Here is a 24,114-nt window from a genome sequence, read left to right as displayed (position 1 = left end):
TTTGGAAGTTTGACTAGGTAGTCGTCTCTTTTTCTAACTTGACTTCCTTGTGTTACATTTGGATATTCAATTTCTGGTTGTATTGATATTTCTGTCTTCTTATTTTCTCGTTGTGCTAACGCAAGATATCTTTCTATTTCACACATGAGCAAACGCTACTCTTTATCTTCCCTTTCTTTTAATTTTACTCTCTTAATCTCTTCTTTTTGATTCCTTTCTTCTCTCTCTACTTTTTGATTCCTTTCTTCTCTCTCTACATTTGATTCCTTTCTTCTCTCTCTACATTCTGATTCCTTTCTTCTCTCTCTACTTTTTGATTCCTTTCTTCTCTCTCTACTTTCTGATTCCTTTCTTCTCTCTCTACATTCTGATTCATTTCTTCTCTCTCTACTTTCTGAATCCTTTCTTTTCTCTCTACTTTCTGATTCCTTTTAATTTATTCTTTTCGATTCCCTTCTCTTCTCTCTCTTCTTTCACGTTTTCTTCACACAATGAAAATGTCTTTTCTTCTGGTATTTTGAGTTGTTTTGCTAACTTCATATACTTTTTTGCATAGATCCATTTTTGTTTTCCAGTTTTAAATTGAGTAGTAGTAGTAGTAGTAGTAGTAGTAGTAGTAGTAGTAGTAGTAGTAGTAGTAGTAGTAGTAGTAGTAGTAGTAGTAATAGTAGTAGTAGTAGTAGTAGTAGTAGTAGTAGTAGTAGTAGTAGTAGTGGTAGTAGTAGTAGTAGTAGTAGTAGTAGTAGTAGTAGTAGTAGTAGTAGTAGTAGTAGTAGTAGTAGTAATAGTAGTAGGAGCAGTAGTAGTAGTAGAAACCATTGCTATAACCATCAATACAGCAATGACACTACTACAACAACTACCACCACATTATCATCATTATCACCACAATTACGAGAGCATACAAGCTATACCAACACTAGCATCAAAACATGTACCATGGTTGGGGTCTCTTGATCACTTCTCTGGGGTGTCGTAAAAGACTTTGGTATTGCAATTCCTGAGCCTTCCACTATACAAATTTAAAGTGATGACATATCTTGGTGTCTCCATAAATCACGTAATACTGTAATCATTAGACATTTCTGCTAAAGAGTGTTTTATTGGTGAAGATCATTATTTTCCTTTGAGTTTGGTGTAGGAATTTATATAAATTTTGTTTTAAATCTAAATACTTTTTTACAAGGAAGAAGAAGAAGAAGAAGAAGAAGAAGAAGAAGAAGAAGAAGAAGAAGAAGAAGAAGAAGAAGAAGAAGAAGAAGAAGAAGAAGAAGAAGAAGAAGAAGAAGAAGAAGAAGAAGAAGAAGAAGAAGAAGAAGAAGAAGAAGAAGAAGAAGAAGAAGAAGGAGGAAGAAGAAGAAGAAGAAGAAGAAGAAGAAGAAGAAGAAGAAGAAGAAGAAGAAGAAGAAGAAGAAGAAGAAGAAGAAGAAGAAGAAGAAGAAGAAGTATAAACTTGTCCTACGCAAATGACGTCTTTGCAGTCAAGAATGAGTTACTTAAAATTTCAATCACCAATCAACCTGCCTATACAGTAAACACATGTTCTCCGTAACTTGATTCTGTGCAGAAAAGAATCTATTACTAATAACATCATGCTTAGCAACATTTATCCTGCGTAATTTGAGTTTTTTTAGACCAGAAAAAAATATTAGAAACTTAAAAACGCCTATCAACATGTATAAAGTAATCTCTTTGTCGTCAAGTTAAGTCTAGTTAAGTCAAAACACGCTTTTAATAAAAAGGTAATGAAATTGTTTAAAGTAAACAATTGTCCTTTTTAACAAAAGTCAGTTAAAATCTACGTTTGTAAGAAATATTCAATTATATTGTATAAAGTAAACACTTTTTCTTCTGAACACAAGTCAGTTAGAATCTACGTTTGTAAGAAATATTCAATTGTATTGTATAAAGTAAACAATTTTTCTTCTTAACACAAGTCAGTTAGAATCTACTTTTTTAAGAAATATTCAATTAGATTGTATAAAGTAAACAATTGTCCTTCTTAAAACAAGTCAATTAGAATCTACGATTGTAGAAAGATTCAATTATATTGTATAAAATAAACAATTGTCCTTCTTAACACAAGTCAGTTAGAATATACGTTTGTAAGAAAGATTCAGTCAGATTGTATAAAGTAAACAATTTCCCTCCGTAAGAAAATCAGGAATAAGTTGTTATGATTTAAAACTCACCTCCGGTGAAATTACTCACTGTCTGTCGTCATGGATGTCGGTAAAACTGCATAGAATAAAGTCAAGATTTAAAATCAATATTGTGTGACAATGAACAAAGAAATGTGACCATGTAATCAATAACAAATTTAAATACTTATTTTAAAAATTAAGTTAATGTTACAGGGGTGAAATAATCAACAAATTAGAATCATTATCTCATCGTTGTGAATAGATAATAACAATGATAATATAATATTGAAACTACACCGTAAGGACAAAGACTACATAATTATATTAAAGATAACAATATGTTTGTATTTCTACAGTCTAAAGAAAGAGTGAAAATGGAAAGGCTTCGTATGGGAACATACGGGAACTGTTCCCATACGAAGCCTTTCCATTTTCACTCTTTCTTTAGTATTTTACGATCACAGGCTTCAGGCAGCCCTTACCGTTTTCTACTATTTCTACAGTCAATATTTTGGAAGAAATAAAGGTCATCATAAGCTGATTAACGATAGTCAGAATGCTTGACAGTCCGTGAATTACGTCATTAGATTGTCGAACAAATTAGACCAGATGCCGTGAAAGAGCAAACACCTTTGTCATTTAAATCCATACACCCAATTGGGTAGAGTTTGGATACAATCATTTCCCGTGGCCTTCTCTCTTCTTTCTTCTTCTTCTTCTTCTTCTTCTTCTTCTTCTTCTTCTCTTCTTCTTCTTCTTCTTCTTCTTCTTCTTCTTCTTCTTCTTCTTCTTCTTCTTTCTTCTTTTTTATATTTTATTATTATTTTATTATTATTATTATTATTATTATTATTATTATTATTATTATTATTATTATTATTATTATTATTATTATTATTATTATTATTATTATTATTATTATTATTATTATTATTATTATTATTATTATTATTATTATTATTATTATTATTATTATTATTATTATTATTATTATTATTATTATATTATTATTATTATTATTATTATTATTATTATTATTATTATTATTATTATTATTATTATTATTATTATTATTTATTATTATTATTATTATTATTATTATTATTATTATTATTATTATTATTTATTATTATTATTATTATTATTATTATTATTATTATTATTATTATTATTATTATTATTATTTATTATTATTATTTTTATTATTTATTATTATTATTTTTATTATTATTATTATTATTATTATTATTATTATTTATTATTTATTATTATTGTTGTTGATAGTGGTGCCTGTAGTAGTAACATATCTGTTGATTTGTTTTTGTTGCTGTTGTTGTTGTTGTTGTTGTTGTTGTTGTTATAACCGTAGTATTATTAGCAATTATCAAATTATCAAAATGAATTTACTATGAATTGTTTGAATAATTACATTTAGATTTTTCATGTCATGTTCAAGAAAACAGACATATATAATTTTCTGAAAGGTACCGATCAATTTTCTCAATTCTGTGTCTTACATTATTATATCATTATGTTTTAACATAAACAAGAGTTTAGACTCCTGTACAACCCCCCCCCCCCCCCTACCCCCCGCTCTCCTCTCTCTTTCTCTCTCTCAATATATATATATATATATATATATATATATATATATATATATATATATATATATATATATCGTTTTTTCTTTCTTTTTTTCTCACACCACAAGCTCTCTCTCTCACACACACACACACACACGCACACACACACACACACCACACCAATATGCACACACACAACAAATCGAAATGCATTGCATCTGATGACTTCGTATCACGTGCCTTGACAGTAGTATTATCACTATCGACTCTCACCGTTGGGTAATTGGATGCTATATTGTTTTCTATCTTAGATTTGACGAGTAGTTGGCACTTATTGATTTACCCTGTACTAAAGATGCAATTCGAATTCATAACTGCTGTTGAATCGTAATATTGAGATTGTACCAAATATGATATATTCAAATGTTGTTATCTATCATCTACCTTACTATCATGGAAATTGATTTTAGGTTAAAGTCGTTTCCCGTTGTAAAAACTTGTAAAAAATATTCAATTTATCCATGTCTACGTGTTTGGGAAATTAATAAAAAAACAAAACAATATCCTCTTTTAATTTGACAACCACCAATTTTCTGTGATGACTCAAGTATTGTATTATACATAATAGCTTACCACTTACTAGGCAGGATTCGATCTAAGTCTAACCATACATGTCTTACCATTTTCACCAAACTGGTAGTAAAATCGATTCGCCAAGTATGTTAACTATTAAATAACGAGTAAAAATTAACTTTAATTCACATATTTCATTCCTGATATCAACGTCTAGGATTGATTGAACAATTTATTTCACTGCTTCGTTCAATTTTCGGTAATTCTTTTTTTTCGCAGTATATAAGAGCAAAGTTTACAGATTCCGTCGGTGTTTGTGTTGAGAAAGCGATGCTCTTTCACATTTCCTCACAAAGTCAAGCAATATTACACCTGTCCAGTAAGAAGGTGATTGGGTAAAATAAAAGATAAAACCTGTAGCCAACAAGAGATTTGTAGAAAAATAAAACAAATGTATTTAACAGAAGAGTGAATTAATTGAAAGAAATGCGTAGAAGTCTGGGACATCACCATCATCATCTTCATCATCATCATCATCATCATCATCATCATCATCATCATCATCAGCATCATCATCATCATCATCATCATCATCATCATCATCATCATCATCATCTTCATCATCATCATCACAATCGTCATCACCATCATCACCATCGACTTGTATTAGCCCCACTTACTTGAGGGTTATCCACAGTTTTCATTTTTTTTTCTTTCTCGCTTTCACACATTCCTACACAACAACAATAATGTGAACACACACAAGTACACACAGGACGCATGTAGAAAAAATAAAGGATTTTAGTTTTCATTGGCGTAGAAATTGAATCATTTGAGAAAATCGGAAAGTTTTGGAAGTTTGACTCGGCAGTGTCTGTTTTTCTAACCTGACTACCTTGAGTTACTTAATTTTTATTTTTTTTTAAATTTCTGCTTGCAATGCAATTTCTGTCTTCTTCGTCTTCTAGTACTAGCTCAATATCTATTTCTATTTCACGCATGAGCAAACGCTTTTCTCTATCTTCCTTTTATTTTTTATTTCTTTCTTCTCTTTCTCTCTCTCTTCTTTCACTTTATCGTCATACCTTGAAAATGTTTTTTTTTTCTGGTATTTTGAGTCCGTTTGCCAACTCTATAATATCCTTTTTTATTATATGTCCATTTGTTCTGCTTTAAATTGTGTCATGTTCATTATAAATACAGACTGAAACTAGGCTGTGATGTGTGTCGCTTTTAGTTTGGCCTTTTATTTGGAATGATAATAATATATTATTTTGCCATATTTATAATAATAATAATATAATAATAATAATAATAATAATAATAATAATAATAATAATAATAATAATAATAATAATAATAATAATAATAATAATAATAATAATAATATAATGATAATAATAATAATAATAATAATAATAATAATAATAATAATAATAATAATAATAATAATAATAGATCTTTATTGTCCATAAATATGGCAATTTGTCATTTAGTTACACATGTTATAAAGTTAAATGATAACTGTAACATCGAATAGATATTTCACTCCTAATTATTTTCTCTCTCTCTCTCTCTCTCTCTCTCTTACTCTCTCTCTCTCTCTCTCTCTCTCTCTCTCTCTCTCTTCCTCTCTTTCTTTCACACGTGCGATATACACAACATAAACATATTCATTTCGTTTTCAATTTGTTACAATTGTGGCAATTCGACACCAAAAATTATCATCATTATCAATTGGTCAGTTAATCTAACATTAAATCAATTAATCGGTTAATCAGTCAACGTATCAATCCTTGGTTTTTCTATACCATATGAAATATTCAAATTTTTTATTGCTGATGGAACGAACGTTGATTTGTACTTGTTAGTTCTACATTTAATCTGACAAAATCTTCTCCCAGATGGTAAAAGACTATATTCATGGTATGAAATATGTTTTTTATTGTTGGTAATTGAGAATGCTTTCCTTTCTATTACTTTTCCATGAATTCTTTCTACTCCATCAAGAGGATGGTTTATTAATTTTGATGCCTCTTTGATAGATTTTGAAATTTTTGATTTATCTTTAAGTCGGCATCCGCCAAACCATATGGTGCAGCCAAACGCAATTACACTTTTAATCAATGAGTCATAAACTCTTAACATAGTTTTCTTCCTTACTTGAAATGTTCTCAATTTCCTTAGGATGTATAATCTTTGGGCAAATTTCTTAGATATTATATTAATATGTTGAGAGAAATTGAAGGAACTATCAATGGTTATTCCTAAATATTTAAAATAGTCAACTATCTCAACATCATCTTTACCGATCGTCACACACTTTAAGTTGTTATTATTTTTTACACCAAACACCTGTTCTTTCGTATTTTCAACATTTAATTCAAGCTGATTTTGTTTACACCAATCGCTGAATATATTTATTTGTTTGAAATAATTCTTTTCGGTAACTTTATCTTTTAATAAGCCAAAAATAGCAGTATCATCTGCATAATTCACTATAAAACAATTTTCAAAGGATGGTCTGCAGTCGTTGGTGTATAAGATGTACTGGATTGGGGAACTCACGCAGCCTTGGGGACATCGGTTCGACAACGTTCTTTTGTTGGAGATATGTTCACCCAATTTTACACATTGCGGTCTATGGGTCAGAAACTCTTTATACCATTTAATAAGGTAGTTTGGAATATCCATGTTGCACAACTTTTGAAGCAATATATCTGTGTTCATGGCATTGAAAGCTGACGAAAAGTCGACAAACAGGATTCTGGCGTAATTCGAGGGCGTTTGGTCAAGGTGTTTTGAGATCGAATTTGTCCATTACGGGAGGAACACTGATCGGATGTGTCAATTGCAAGTATTATTCTAAAGTGTTCGGTGTGTGAACACTAGTCACTAACCATCGTGAATAAACTTTATGAGTGTGTCACTGCACATAATGAACTCTTACAGTAAGTTGAAGATAGGATAGCCGTTGCTATTTTAAAACGGGATACAATTTATCGATACTTTAGTTTGCGTATTTCTTTTAAAAGGGAAATTAGTGATGAATTAAGAAAACATCCCCAAAAACACATCCAACAGAACAGCTCACATCGCGTTAAACTTAGCTGACAAGTGCAGAATATAACATGAAAAATAGACTACACAGCGGATAGGTTGATATTCACCTCTCTTTCTGTTTGTTTGATTGCATGTTACGTCTTCACTGTCAGAATAACATTAATCTGTCGATCAAAACAATAACAGGTTAGTATTTATTTTAGAACTAAATCAAAGAGAGTGTACACTATTTACAATTATTTAGAAACAGTAAAATACGACTGGATGAATAAAATGAATGAGAGATAAACTGAATGGATGAGAAAGGAATTTACACAAAACAAAGTGAGTAGTATAAGCAGCTCGACTTTCTAATACTTTTAAAGAATATAGATACTAATCTAAGTGAGTAGTGTTAACAGCTAGACTTTATCATTCTTTAAAATTGTCCCCTCCAAATAATTGTCACTGGCTCTATGACATTAAAATATAAAGTTAATTTTAATTACAATCGGACTAACGATTTTAAAAAAGGTCCCCACAAAAGTATAGCTTTAAATTATTGAACAAGACTGCTGATTTAATTAAATTGTAATTTTATGTCAAAAGATAAAGACAATGTCGAAATTAAAATGAAAGGTTTGACAACCAAATCGTACCTATTCAGTTACATATAAAGATAATACAATACACACACAAACAAATCTTGTCTTGTTGACGTCTCGGGTTTGCTCCTCTGCAATATTGTAACAGCGTCGCTCTGACTTTTCGTGAAGATGAGTAGATATTTCATCACTCTGAAAGGATCACAGCCCAACAAATATTGAGAACAACCGTGCTTCTCAAATTTGTTTTACGTACAAGACTTAGCTCTATCCTTTTGGATCTGGATAGAGATTTGACCGACTCAAATGTTAACGGGCACCTTTTTACCATCACACTCTTTGATTGAGATGTAATATTACAACATACGTTGCATTTTTATTCGTCACCGACCGACCACCATTTCATATTTTATAACACAGTGTTTAGTCTCCTGTGTTATATTTGTTTTACTCTGTACCGAGCTGTATAACACAGTTTCCTTTTGACCTAGCGTCCCAACAGATCCTAAAGTTGCGATCGTTGACAACTTTGGGGATTGCACAAGCTTGTTTATCTTCGAGAAACTGATGACAGATAGTAGCTGCTAGTGGCCAACCATTATCCTATTAAAACATTGCGTATCGTTATTTTGATTCATAACAGGAACAATAATAGAAGAGTAAAGTTGGTGCAATAAAATAAACAACATCACGTGACCATTTTAGATGCACGTGGCAAAACACATGTTCCTGGCTTTGACAGCTCACCTTCCAATGTAAATTATAGAAAAAAATAACCATTAAAAAATGTCTGTTAGGTGTCAAAAGAAACACATATTCATAAATACTCGATCACGCGTCAAATAATATCTAAATATTGATTTTTTATTAAACAAATGGTAAAATTTATCAAAAATTACTGTCGGTCTATTTTTAGACCACGGTCAAGATTATTCACCAAAATCAATGCGCTTGTGTGAACAAAACAAGAACTCTTTGAAATCTGGTTTTCGGAATAATTTAGCCATATACAAAGAATTTAACTAAATAACAATTTTAATTGTACGTGTTTGTTTTTAACTGAATGTGTATTATCTACAATTTGAACGACAAAAACGGGAGACCTGTTTTGTGCGCAACGTTGTCCGGCTGCTAAAGTTCCTAATCACCAGCAAAGAATGGCAGTCCAACTCATGCAAAGGTAAGATTCCAATTTCAGTGTTTGAGTTTGTAATTTGTATCGATTGGTTTTGAGAGCAGGAAACGATTTAGTTCAATGTTAATCCATAATAGCGTTCGGGTATTTAACTTTGGATGTCTCACCGGCATAATTTTAGAATGCGTTGTTTATTTGTTTTCATTTCACTTCGCAATTTGACTGTCACTGTCAGTGTCAGTCATTACAGTACAGCTTCACTCGCCGATTCTCACTTACAGAGTTTACGTTTCCTTCACTTATGTCTGCTTCATGCTCATTCAGTGAGTGATTCGAATACTGTGTGAGAGAAAACACTTTTCGTAATTTATGACATTTTATGGGTAACGTTTACAGTCTAGAACGTGTGTCAGTCATAACTTGACCGAAAAAGAAAACAGAAAGGAACAAAAAAAAAAAAAAGCAGACACCCCCCTCCTCAGCAGGTGGAATCTCAACAAAAGTTGTATTTTTTTAATCCTCATCTTTCGTGGTGCGAAGCTTTCATCGCTTGTCATATTTTATTGACTCTTGCTCTTTCCTAACCTGATAATAGATTTCGAAACAATCTTTAGGTCTTCATTCTCTCATTATCTGTTCATGACTGGAACTGGAAAAGGAACAAGACAAAGGCAAAGGGTCTCTGCCACAATTTTCAATATCTTGTGTTGTTTGAGGGATTTAAGTTGGTAGCCATTTTTGCCACATAAGACTTTTTGTTATTGTTTTTGCTGAGAGTCGATGGGAGAAGGAATGGCAGAGAGGGAGGAAGGGGTGGTGAAAAAATGAGAATGTCTGGGAAAAGAAAATGTCCCACTCAACCCCTTATCGCATCTTTGATATTTGTCAGGTGTCAAACTACATGTATGACGTTTTGGATCTTCCAAGCCTATTCGCCTTATTTGGTCGGTAGCTGTGTGAAAGAAAACATATTTTATTGTAAAATGCAGGGAGTGCGGTCTGATATTTTCGTCATCGCTATGATTATTCCCAGACAGGGTCTGCCAATAACGAAAATTGGTTATTCCCAGACAGATAGAGGGAAAAAAACCCAATATTTTTGTATTAAAAAGAAAACAAACAATTTTAAGAAATTCATGCTCAGAAACTGAACAAGGCCAAACAAAAAAGGAGAAAAGAATAGACTCGCTCAAAAAAAAGAAAAAAAAAAAAAAAGGGGGGGGGGGGGGGGAGGAAAGCGATTGAATTCGAATCTGTGCAGCTAAAATGAGCAACGAGTTTCCCTTGGCTCAAGAGAAGTGAAAATGAAAAAACTGTGCTTAATTTTTTGTATGAGTGTTGGGGGGGGGGGGGGGAGTCGTTGGGGGTTTTGTTACAGTTTTATACACATCCCTGTTAGTTCAATCAATTTTGTGGGTAATGATCAAGAGGGGCCTGGTCCTACAACTCTTTACGGATTTACCTTGGATTGAAATGAAAACTAAACCTCTCTGATTACTTTAGATTACCTAATTTTATTTCTACGTTTTTTTATGAAGAAGAAGCTTTTTAGGATTTTGTAATTCATAGGAATCACCATGATATGTGAAATGATGTCTTATCTAAATTTTGCCTCAGGAATAATAAGCGAACAATTTTGAAAAGCTCTCTCTGTTGATCGAATTATCAAAAATTTTATTTGTGATCAGATATTTTATTTGACTTTAAAGTGAAATCTAGAGGCATTAAAATATATTCAATGTTTATTAGACTTTTCTTATGTGATCAGAAAGTTAAATACAGGAAATATTGATCAAATGAGTTCACCGGAAGGTAAATAAAAGCCCATTTTTTAAAAAGCTAATCGACATTGGTTATGTAATCTTGCCTTCATGATCATAAACCTCTGATAAAATTAGACCTGACCCAACGGTTTTAACAACCTTGTGGTATCTGAGTTCCAGGTCCATTATGTTTTCTAATGTTTTTATTGAATATAAGCAAACCATTAAGAAATAGGTCATGTCTATATATTCAACATTGAATGATATTTCTTCTTACATTGAAATAAGTGGTTCTTTAGAGTAATAAGGCTCATGGAACTGGAGTTTTTCCTGTTTCTGTAACATGAAGCAACAGACCTTAAATAGTGCTTGATAACTTTCTTAAAAAATAAATGGTATTTCATTTTACTTTGAAATAATTGGTCCTTTAGAGTCATAAGGCTCATGGAACTGGAGTTTTTCCTGTAACATGAAGCGACAGACTGTAACAAGTGCTTGCTGAAATCTGAATAAGTTGCACATTTACATTTTACTTGTAGAGTTAGATCCAGTTATTCATTCAAACATTGGTATCTTAATTTCGAATTGTCATTTAATTAATACATATAAAGTTAAATAAATCCAATGATAATAATTGATAAAATAAGGTAATTATAACTTTTATTCATTGTTTGGTCCATATGAATTTTACTTTATGATTTTGTGTGAGATGATATTGCTTTTTATGGGACCATGGGAAAATGGTTTAGAATGCCATGCTTATCTTTTTTTTTTCAGATCTAAATAACATTACAACAAGAATGAGTCTCTGCATTCCTTTAATTGTTCTGGAAGCATTGGCCTGCCTATACCATGGGAATTAATCAATTTATATTCAGGAAGAAGTATCATAATTATTATTATTATCATCATCATCATCATCATTGAGTCTTATCCTTCAAGATTATCAAAATGGCTTTCATGTTACTGTATCTTATAGAATTCCTCATATATCATTATGGACCCTTCTTTGTTTTTTTTTTATTGAAATTAATGTTTTTCTTCTACTTCTATAATATTCTATATTCTTCATAAAACCTCTCAGCTTTATTGACCTAATCTATAGACTAGAGAGCGGTGATTAAGAGAACAGGACCATATTTTGCTTTCGAGCGTTTCTTAATTTTAAAAGCAGCTTACTGTAGTTTGTAAAGATTTTTAAAAACTTTTTTCTAATGACAGTGTCTAATACACGTTAAAACCAATGCATATCTATCCCTATGTAATTTTTGGCAGTGATCTCTCCATTTTAATGGTATTGGCTCCTGTTTATTTATAAAAATGCCCTGTGAGCTTGTTATACACTTGAAAGAAACATTTACATAGTGAAGTCAAGAAGAATATAGCAAAAGAAACCTGCTTCCTTGGTTATGAATAAGAAATTTAAAAAGAAATAGGCAATGACCTCTTTATCTTGTCTACCATTTAACTTTATAATAATTTTTTAAAGTTTATTATATCCTTTTCTATATTTATAATTTAATTTATCAGCAAGATAAGAGTACTGATGAAACCATCTATGTAGCTGATTTGTAATGGTAGTAGAATTTGATAGATGGGACCATGTGATGTTGCAGAACATATTTTAAAAAATTGTATTGCATTGTTTCATTTATCAGCAACATCATATTAAATAATGCAGTGGCTTAATCACAAACTTTCTGCACTTCATATGCAAGACAGTGATGCTTTTGTGCTACATTTCTCGAAATATTCACAAAGTTTCTGTATTTTGTAAATAAGACCATGGCGCTTTTGTCTTAACTGGTTAGTCGCAAATTCTGCCGTTGTATTCCATTTCTCGAATAAAATTCTTTTCTATTTATTCTATTTATTTGCAAAGTTTCTGCACTTTATAAACAAGAACATGATGCTTATGACTGGACAGGTTAATCGCAAATTCTTCCTTTGTGTTCCATTTCTCGAATCAAATTATATTAAATTCTATTAAATAATCATTTTAATGGCAAACTTTCTGCACTTGATAATTATATGCAAGACCATAATACTAAAGTCTACACAGGTTAATCGCATGTTCTGCCTAAGAAGTGCATTTCTTGAATCAGAACCTTTTTTAACCAAAGCTTTTGCTGAGGCTCTTACATCACAGATTTTTAAAATGGAACTACACAGTTTCAGTAATAATTATCAATTTTTTTCTTTTTTTTTTTCTTTCTCTTTCACAGGATGAGAATACAAGCATACCTTTAATGGAGAAACATCATATCTATATTTTTTTTAAATGATTTCAGTGTGAATAACATGAATATGAATGAAATGACAATAAATATGATATAAATTTATAATCTGTTTTTAATTTATTTGGATTTCACAAGTTGTGTTATGGCACTCAGATACAGCATAACGGGTGAGACTGAGAACCAATCCTCACAATAGCACTAGAGGTCTTGTATATGCAAGATGTGATTTCCATTGATACAGTTTAAAGACTGTCCTGTTTTTATTCATTCTGGTGAACGCTGTAGGGTTGTTTTTTTGTTTCTTGTTTTAAAAAAGATTTTTTTCTTTCAATCTAAGTCTAAGACTTGATTGAATTCTGACTCAATGCAAATCAACTTTGTTCCAACTCCTCAACTTCAAATTACAATGAACTTGTGCGCCCTTCCTTCTCTGTTAACCTACAGGTTATTGGATATGTAACTTTAATACATATATGTACGTCTACCACAATGTTAAACTAGCAATTTATCTAAATCTAAATATCTTGCAATCGTCTTTTGTAATAACTTTTCATTCTGGGTTACACATAAAAGTTAGCACTGCCGGGTTACAAAAGTACTTTGATGTTAAAAAGATCAGCATCCTGTCATCTTACTTATATATTGGCAGGTGTAAGACTTATTCATTTTGCAAGTCATCATCGTCACAGTTTCGCACCAACACCGAACCCACTCCACAGCATCTGGGGAGCAGACTCTTGGGTCATGGTCAGTGCAGCTGAGCGCATCCTGGCATTCTCTAAGGATGTCTGCTCTGGGCACCCACATGTACACAAGCTACTCTCAACCAGCCCCCACTTTTTCATGCTTCCAGTTGTTCTCACAAGTTTTGCCTGTGCTCTGTTCAGTGTTACCAATTCATTCCTGGGGAGCTCAGTTCCGTAGGACAGTTCTTCTCTCAGATCTCCAACAGCTTCATTTGCATGATTGTTCCACTCTCTCAACGTGGAACGCCTGTATACAGCTGCATGGTCAGGGTTGATGCTTTCTTCCATCGTGAAGCTCTTTCTCGACTTCAGTCTACTTGTCATTGGGCTGTGCCTTGGGTGCCTTGGGTCCATTTTCTATTCATATTTCTGGGCTTTGGAATCAGTGGCTCTTTGAATGTATGGAGGTGCAATGCCAGCCAGCCGATGGAGGACTGGAACTGCAGTCGGTTTCAAGTTACTCTAATGATCCGGCAGGTGTTATTTTGACATGGCAGGATCTTACTCAGACTGGTGAGACCTATTCGGCTGATGAATAGCAGAGGGCTACTATGGTTGTCCTGACTGTTTTCGGATCTGCTCCCCATGGCGTGTAAGTTTTTGCCTCTTTTCTTAGGAAGTTGTTTCTTGTGGCCACCTTTGCTTTTGTTTTCTTTGTGTTCTGAGAAAAGGACATTGTGCGGTCTACGGTAACACCGAAGTACATGGGAAATGTGTTTTTATCCAATATGTTCCCATTCCAGATGTTCAGTTTCCTGTTTTCTTTAGGCTTGGCGGTTCTTTAAATGGAAAGCACACACTTGAGTTTTTCCTGGGTTGGCAAGTGAGTTCTTTAAATGTGGCCTCAGAGAGTGGCTCCAGGACATCCGTTAGTCTCTCCTCAATGGTCTTGAAATCAGAGGCCTGGGACACAAGACACAGATCATATAGAAACCCCCTGATGTTCTCAAAATGAGGTTGGTCGTTGGTATAAACGTTGAAAAGGATATGTGCAAGTACCGATCCTTGAGGGAGTCCGTTCTTTTGTGATCTGCTTTTCTTCCCATCCATTTCCACAAAAAAGTGACGGTTTGACATAAGGAATTTTATTATTGCAACTATTTTTGTGTTACGAGTTACCCTTGCAACCTTTAGGAGCAGTTTCCTATGATTTACTGTGTCATAGGCAGCTGCCAGGTCCACGAACACAGTTCATATAATTTGTTTGTTCTCGTAGAGATGACTGATCCTACCTCAATGGCGATAGGTCTGTATACTGATTTTGGAATGGGATTGCCGACAGTTTTTGACATATCTGGAAGACACAAATGCAAGGTCTGGGTTGTAGCCTGTTCTCCAGCAAGCGCTTGGAAGGGATGCTTCATGCGTCATAGAAGAGTGTCAGATTATATTGGTCAGCCCATTCCTCAACAGTATCTCCATCTTTGTTGTTCTCATTGTATCCCCATTTGGTGCTGTGGCAGTTAAAGTCACCTATCACAATCATTGGTTTCTCACTAATGGTGGATGTAACTGGCCACTTGAATGGCGTTGGTGGAGGTTTGTTGACAGTAATATCACATTGAAGTGTCTGCTTTCAATTCTGAGAATTTCCACCTCACTTACTGTCATGTCCTGGTTGTATGTCACTATTGTTTTGTCTTTGACTTTGACGTAGTTAACGCTACCGTGAATGTTGCTTTCATGTTGTTTGACTAAATGCATGCCAGGGATGTTTAGTGCCACGGTCTTGTGCGTCTCTTGTAGTTGTAGACAGTACAGAGTTGCGTCGCTGGATTACTACAACACACACAACACCAACATTTTGCAAGTATCTTTAACACTTTTTTAAATCATTAATAAACGGTGATACTGACAACAACAATAATAATTGTTATTGTTATTATTATTATATTGTTATTATTATTATTATTATTAGTAGTAGTAGTAGTAGAGGTCTTGTAGTAGAAATAGTAATAGTATCCGTTGGACCAAGTACATAAATATGAATATTTATACAGCGCATTTCTACAGATAGCCGTGAGCAATGCGCTTCAAAATGTTTCATATTTATCCCCCCACTTCAACAAGCCGTGTGGAACCATATTTCTTTGTCATACAGCCTGTTAGGCGACCCTTGTTTACTTAAACTGTCACTACACTAACCGCCATTTCTGTAGCCAGATACTCATTCAATCGAGTGGGGTAATGTGTGTATAATTTTTCACGATTAGTCACCCATCCTATTACTGATCACACTTAGCATTGGCATTGCTCGACTTTTGTGACAAGACGAAAACCGTACCGCTAAGCCATACGGTCCATTAGTTCTAGATAGTATAAAAGTCTATAGTTTTGTGGTATCAGTGGTTATAATACAGTAGTGGTAGTGCAGTTATAGTTATAGTGTAGAAGTAGTAGTTGTCTTCTGTCAAAAGGGTCATCTGAGCGAAGAGATAGGAGATAGATTCGAATTTACTCTCTTCATTACATTGACCGTATGCTTTGACTTTGATCATTTGATACGCTGTAAAAAAAAAGTATGGTCCGCCTTAACCAAAGACAAGCAACCATCTTCGTTTCCCTGGACATAGATATGGTTTTGTTTACGGGAGGAGGGGGAACCATGATTATGGTTTTCCTATAAAATAAAAGAAGGGGTATTTTGGCGATAAAAAAATATGATCGTGGCCTCCCTAGCTATCTCAGACTCGGAGTAAACAGCTTGAATTTATTCGCGCCAACTTCAGTTTGCTGCCTTAGCAACATGTAAACAAAAAGTTGGTTGGATGCGCATGACATTACTAAAGGTCAATTGCAGCATAGTTCGGGTCATTTATAAAAAAATCTGGGTCACGTTTGATGTCAAATATCCGGTCACGTGATGTTGTTTATTTTATTGCACCAACTTTACTCTTCTATATGTATCGCCAAGCCTTCGATAACCTTAATCGTACGTCGTGTTTTTACCCCTTAGTCGTCGGGGATGACTTTGTTATCCCATGGCAATACAGTGTAAAAACTGGATAACGACATAATATAGAAAAATGAAGAACTATCACTATTTGTACGTCGGGGGACATTTTGTTATCCAATGCAATATAAAATAAAAAAACCCCACCAAATTATCGATATTCGTACGTCGGGATTATTTTGATACCCTGTGATGATCTGTTTCTATAGCATGAAACAAACAATTGCAATTACTTGCTATCCTTTGGTATGTACGCTAATCTATCACGAAGTTCTTTCCACTAGATCTAACAGACCCATCTACCCAATCACTATAGGATGGGCAGGGGGGGTGGGGGGTCATAAAAATCTCAAATGCACCCGGAATAAATTTTGCTCGCTTGACGTGTGAAACGAGTGCTCTACCAACTGAGCTATCTGCAACCTAGCAAGGTAAGTGGAAATTGATTGGATTTTTTTTTGCCGCTCTCAATTCAAAATTTTCTCAAGATATTCGATACCATTGACGTAAAATTCCCTCGAATAAAATAACAAAACAACGTATTGTCAGAGAGAATGGGTGTGTGAGAGAGAGGGATGAATGTAAGGGTGTGTGTGCTTGTTGTGTGTGTGTTTGTGTGTGTGTGTGTATGTTTGCGTATGTATTTATGATTTCTGCTGGGCGACCGGGGGGTGGGGGGGGAGGGGGGAGGGTGGCGCATAGGCAACAATCCTTAGTCGTTCCAGAAAGTGTGCTTCGATTTCCAGAATTGCCCGTTTTTGTGAGCTGTCTAGATGGACGAGTACACAGAGAGAATAGAATTTGTGAGAGATCCTAAACTGTAGTGTTCACTTTAGTTGGTCTCATGTGAAGTGTGATGCGTGTCTAGTGCTATGTGATTTCTGCCTTTTGTCGTTATTGGAGGGCTGGCTTTCTCGGGGCTTGTATCTGAGAATGATGACAAAGACAATGGTTATGATAATGAGGAACATGATGAGAGATATATGGGACGAATTCCACAGAAACCTACTGAGAAAATATGTCAAAAGGCCTGCGTTTACCGTTGACAAGCAGCGTAACCCGTGGAAAAGACCCTGTCCCTTCCTTTAATATCCAGCCCATTTAATGCTAAGAAATATAGCATAAGTATGACTCGGAGAAAGTTGTGAACTCTACATGGAGAGGGATGTCTCAAAAACCCATGTTGAAAGGCACACTGACCAAACCCTTTTTTGAAATGGGAAGAAACCTTACAATGGGCATTTTTATCACCAACTTCGAATTGACATTACAACTGCTCTCCAACTAGAAGAAAAGTGCCAGAAGACAATAGAGAATAACATTTTTTCGCGGCGGTGATGAGGTTTGAACCTGCGACCTTATTGGTACGACAACTCCGCCTGGCAGGTGAGAGCGTGGCTCTACCGTGTGAGCTATCCACGAACACAAAAATATTCGTATCAAACCCAAGTCATTTCTAGATCCCTCTCTCACCCACTTCTGGAGATCGCCGATTCGTTCGCACACCACCATCGCGAAGTTATTTTTGACCAGCAGTTAAGCTTAATAGCCAATATTCTCAACACAAACATATAACATAGAAACGATTGAGACATTGAGTATGCTCCGGTGTATGGGGTGAATTTTTAATTCAGAAAAGTGAGTGGGTTTTTGAAAGACTTCTGGTTTAACAGCTTTAAGGTACTGAACATTGCTTGGTCATTGCTTGCTTTATTTACAGCTTCTACTTTTGCATCGAGTTCCAATGTTTTTAATTCGATGGTCATTTTTCTTATATGATACAGCGTCTTGTTTCGTTGTTTTTAGGAACACAGGTTCTCATCTTCATTAACTATATCTTGAATTGTTATTCTGAGTTGTTTTTGTTTTGTTGACAATATTTCCATATCTTTAAATTGGGAACATCATACTTTTCTATTTGTTATGACACCGGCTGTGAGTTCGGGGCCTTTAATTATTGTCAATCGAGTATTTGTCCACAACAAGTCAGGTGTTTAATTGTGGCGTGTCTTGTTTTGTTGTTCTATGAGTGGGTCAAGCGCTTGTTCGGATATTAACGACACATTTCAGATCGTTCACTATTCCGCCAATGGTTAATATTTTCGTGTTGTTGTTTGATTTTTTTTTTTTGTATGCCATAATGTGTGTAGGTTAAATTTGAAACATGTTTTGACGAGTTTATGGTCAGTTGAAAGGAGCGTGCCACCATATGATCTTGCATCTGTAATGGCCTTATTTGGTCACTGTTGACAGGGTATGTGGTTGTATATTGACTTTACTTTACCATTCATTGTTTTGATCTCAAATCTGGCAAGTCCATGTTGTCCGGTGCGTGACAGATGACGACATGAATTGTCTGCGACGAACAGGTTTTTGTCCTCAAAAAATTTTACTCATCTCACTCCGTTCTCATTTCGTAATACTTTTGAGTAGGCCCCTATTCATGAGTGGCCTTCTTTTCATTGTCTTATTTTAACATTAAAGTTTCCAGCTATTATGGTTACAACAAGAGATGAAGTAAGTAGGAAAGTGCCGGAAGACAATAGAGAATAAACATTTTCCGCGGCGGTGATGGGTATTTGAACCCGAGACCTTATTGGTACGAGACCGCCTGGCTGGTGAGAGCGTGATTCTACCGTATTAGCTATCTACGATTCAAAAAGAAATTCGTCTCTAACTCAGGTCAGTATTAGAACTCTTTCTCTCTCTCTCTCTCTCTCTCTCTTTCTCTCTCTCTCTCTCCCCCTCTCTCTCTCAATCTCTCTCTCTCTCTCTCTCTCTCTCTCTCTCTCTCTCTCTCTCTCTCTCTCTCTCTCTCACCGACTACTTGCGATCGCGGGTCCAACACAAACAACATCCAACAAGTTAGTTGGCCAGCACTTAAGCTTAATAGCCAATATTCTCAACACAAGCAATTAAGACATTAGTTATGCTCCGGTATTTGGGGTGATTTATTAATTCAGAAAAGTGAGTGATGCGGGCACTTATGTTGGTAACAACAAGAGATGAAGTGAGTAGGAAAGCGCCAGAAGACAATAGAGAATGACATTTTTTCGCGGCGGTGATGGGGGTTTGAACCCGCGACCTTCTTAGTACGACAACTCCGCCTGGCCGGTGAGAGCATGACTCTACATTATGGAATAGAGAGAGAGAGAGAGAGAGAGAGAGAGAGAGAGAGAGAGAGGGGGAGAGAGAGAGAGAGAGAGATAGAGCTTAATTGCAGGCCAACTAACTTCGCGGAGGCTATTTGTGTTGGACACGCGATCTCAAGTAGTCGGTGAGAGAGAGAGAGAGAGAGAGAGAGAGAGAGAGAGAGAGAGAGAGAGAGAGAGAGAGCTCTAATAATGACCTGAGTTAGAGACGATCTTTTTTGGGATCGTGGATAGCTCATACGATTGGCGGAGTTGTCGTATCAATAAGGTCGCGGGTTCAAACCCCCATCCCGCAACGAAATAATTTTATTCTCTATTGTCTTCTGGAACTTTCCTACTAGTAGGATTATACTCGCTTCATCTCTTTTTGTTACCAAAATAAGTGCCTGCTCCACTCACTTTCCTGCCGTTAGTCTTCAGATTGCACTGGGCAACGCATATTCTATTCGACACTTCCCTTGCCTTGAATGAAAATTTGCTCAAATTTTGTTAATAATAAAACCACTTCCATACTAAGGATAACTGTTTAGAAAGCCCCTATTTCGTACTTTACACAATCATTTATCAGTAGTTCCTTTCGAATGCTCTTCTTTAAAGATCTCACACTGATGTTAGCAATGGTTATAATTAATGTGGTATCCATTCACTCAAAAACAAAAAATAAATGGATGCTTTAGACAAAATATACTGTTCCTAAGCTCAGTGCCACAGGTGTCAGCCATGTTGACCGGATAGTTGTAGTTAGTATGGAGTCTATAATAGCGATTCCACAATGGAGTGACTAGGTGACCTCCGGCTTGCGAATCGGCATATACGGGTTTTGCTCTCTTTGGAAAATGTGGCCATGAAGTTACCCTCAATTGTAAAAATGGGGCAAATTGCGAAATCGCCAATGGTCACTATGTTTTGCATTTTTTTATAACCATTTGAGTTTAACCCTTTGTAAAAATACATTTTGAGGATTACTGAAAAGGTTAACAGAGAAAAAAAAAGAAAAAAAAGGGCTGGGGTAACAAAGTTATCCCCTACGTACGATTAGGGTTAAACTATATCTCACTACTCAAGTGTCCTCGAATAGTGTGTCTCTGTTGTGTTATGTACATATATAAAGATATCACATTGAACTCATGGTTGGACAAATATATTCATATAGACATTTCCATTACTTGGGATGCTTGGAACAAAGTCTTGCTGCATTTCTACTGGCATAACCTGTATTAATGTAATCGATATAATTTCTCGTAGAATGTAAGTCTACGTTAGGTCGTTCTCGGTGTCGTTCAGAAATTTTCCCCATGGTTGTAATTATTTTCATTAAATTAATATTGCGAGAACAAAAATGATTATTTGCCTGTTAATGATAATAATAGTGATGATAATAATAATAATAATAATAATAATAATAATAATAATAATAATAATAATAATAATAATAATAATAATAATAATAATAATAATGATAATAATAATAATAATAATAATAATAATAATAATAATATAATAATAATAATAATATAATAATAATAATAATAATAATAATAATAATAATAATAAAATAATATGATAATATAATAATAATAATAATATAATAATAATAATAATATATAAAAAATAATAACAATAATAATAATAATAATAATAATAATAATAATAATAATAATAATAATAATAATAATAATAATAATAATAATAAATAATAAAATAATAATAATAATAATAATAATAATAATAATAATAATAATAATAATAATAATAATAATAATAATAATATAATAATAATAATAATAATAATAATAATAAATAATAATAATAATAAATAATATAATAATAATAATAGTAATGATAATGATAAATTAGCAATAATAATAATATAATATAATTACTATACTACTACTACTATACTACTATACTACTACTACTACTACATACTACTACTACTAATAACTTCTACTACTATACTACTAACTACTATACTAACTACTAATAATAATAATAATAATAATAATAATAATAATAATAATAATAATAATAATATAATTAATAATAATAATAGTAATAATAATAATAATAATAATAATAATAATAATAATAATAATAATAATAATAATAATAATAATAATAACAATAATATAAAATAATAATAATAATAATAATAATAATAATAATAATAATAATAATAATAATAATAATAATAATATAATAATAATAATAATAATAATAACAATAATAATAATAATAATAATAATTGTTAATATATACCTTCTCTCGTTCACAGCTACATATCAAACATGGAATTTTCTAAGAATCAATCTTTAATGGTTTCAAACCTGGTTAACAAAACAAGCATGAACATCTCAACTATATCAATCAACGAAATCCATTGGTGTCAAATACCAATATTTAACCGTCAAACTTACTTTTTGTTTAGATTGGTTGTAGATAATTTTATAATGAGTGTCATCAGTTTATGTGGATCTGTTGCCAATGCCCTCAACATCCTTGTTTATTATCGCATTGGAATTTTCTCCGACAGTAACACCGTCACCTTGACTGGATTGGCAATATCCGATTTCATTATTTGTATGTTTTTACTGTGGGGTTATATTTGGGTGATTATAATTGATTTCTTCGACAGTCCCATCTATATAGTAGATCCAATTGATATGGCTAATCTTACATTTCAAATGGCTCCGATTTTCAAACAAGTGACCTGTTTTTTGACATGTTATGTCGCGTTGGAAAGATTTGTTGCTGTTGTGTTTCCGTTTAAGGTCAAGTATATCTTCACTGCCAAGAAAACTTTATATGCTGTTTGTGTCATTTTTGTCATGAATATTGCAAGTCATTTTGAACAATACACGTCAAGTTTTCTATATTGGGACAAATATCCAAATAATGAATCTGTCTTGAGGTTTGCCAACACACCATGGTCTGATTCTGCTGAATATGTAAACGCTGCGCAAACAATGAGATCAATGAATGTTTCTCTCAGATTCATCACGTTTGGCATAGTTGTAATTTGTAATGCTACAATGATTAAGACATTATCCAACAGAAAATTCAGAAAATCGACATCGTTATCAAAAGGAGTCATTCCTACCCTCTCTACTGAAGACAGCTCGGCCACCACCAATAACAAAAGCAAAACTGACAACACTGCCTCTCCATTAAAGCCAAACGTTTCCAAAACGCCAGAGATGGTGGGAAAGGTGAAGGCTATCCACGATAAGACGAAGATTAAAGTGGACAAAGACAAAAGACTTTTTGTTATGATGGTGGCAATTTGTACCCTTTTCATCGTGTGCTACACTCCTGACATTTTAATCACAATCATCTTTTACTTGATATTTATGGATTGTCACTTAGCGAATATATTGACAGCTGAAACAATATATAAATTTCTCGCTGTAATCAACTCATCAAGCAACATATTCATTTATTATACCATAAGTTCTAGGTACAGACAACATTTCTTATCGATGTTTTACAAAATATAAAACATTGGAAAAGAATGTCAAGTAAATAGAACAATGACAAAATGAAAAGATTATCAAAAAAGTATATAAATCATTCTTAATGACTATTATGATGCAATGTCTCCGTGACAATTTTGTGCCCTGGTCTAGTGTCATTTTTTCATCTATAACGATGCCAAAATTTTAAACAATAAAGAGAATTTACATAATTCAGCCATTTATTTATATCCGATATCTCTTGTAGACATTGTAATATTTGGGTAACCTAAATAAATGCCGATTTCGGTGTCTTGATTTTTGTTGTCATCCAATAATTAACATCAATTTATGACTTTACGACTGTAGCTAAATGTCTGTGTCGTCTCCATAGTATAAGGCACAGTAACATTTAAAAAAAAACAACATATCAATGTTCAAAGGGTGATAACCCAACTTTAAAAAATGCAAGAATTATAAGATTTAAATCCAAAGAAAGAACAGCTAATTGTAAATAATTGTAAGTAAAATGTGTTTAAATTCCATCAACATTATATTATTGAATGGATTTTTAAATAAAAATGGGTTGGAATCAAAATTTGAAAATAGATTCACACCTTGGATCAAGAACACTTGTGCCCTCCAACAGCTTTCAAATTTTAAATCACTTGGCTCTCGTTGTTTATGTGTATTTTTCCCTAGTCTTTATTTATTCCATTCTTTGAC

The 24,114-nt window shown here is 33.3% G+C and overlaps 2 protein-coding genes across 5 annotated transcripts in view; both read left to right on the top strand.

Annotated features, from left to right (window-relative positions):
• Positions 1 to 24,114, top strand: part of LOC144980234 (uncharacterized) — a 240,613-nt gene that overhangs the window by 32,477 nt on the left and 184,022 nt on the right. The gene's annotated exons all lie outside the window — the stretch shown is intronic.
• On the top strand, positions 4,488 to 23,706 carry LOC144980232 (uncharacterized). Of its 3 annotated transcripts, none has more exons than XM_078927834.1 (2): positions 4,488 to 4,559; positions 22,212 to 23,706. In XM_078927834.1, the coding sequence occupies exon 2, from the start codon at positions 22,225 to 22,227 to the stop codon at positions 23,431 to 23,433; it is 1,209 nt and encodes a 402-aa protein (XP_078783960.1). In that variant the 5' UTR covers positions 4,488 to 4,559; positions 22,212 to 22,224; the 3' UTR covers positions 23,434 to 23,706. The 3 variants fall into 3 exon arrangements, with proteins under 3 accessions (XP_078783960.1, XP_078783958.1, XP_078783959.1); XM_078927832.1 differs by having other exon boundaries at positions 4,509 to 4,687; XM_078927833.1 differs by lacking the exon at positions 4,488 to 4,559 and adding an exon at positions 4,599 to 4,679.

This window comes from Berghia stephanieae, chromosome 9, assembly GCF_034508935.2.
Source record: "Berghia stephanieae isolate SIO BIC M18660-M18661 chromosome 9, UCSD_Bste_1.3, whole genome shotgun sequence".
NCBI classification, from domain to species: domain Eukaryota; kingdom Metazoa; phylum Mollusca; class Gastropoda; order Nudibranchia; family Aeolidiidae; genus Berghia; species Berghia stephanieae.
This window is presented reverse-complemented; position numbering and strand designations above follow the sequence as displayed.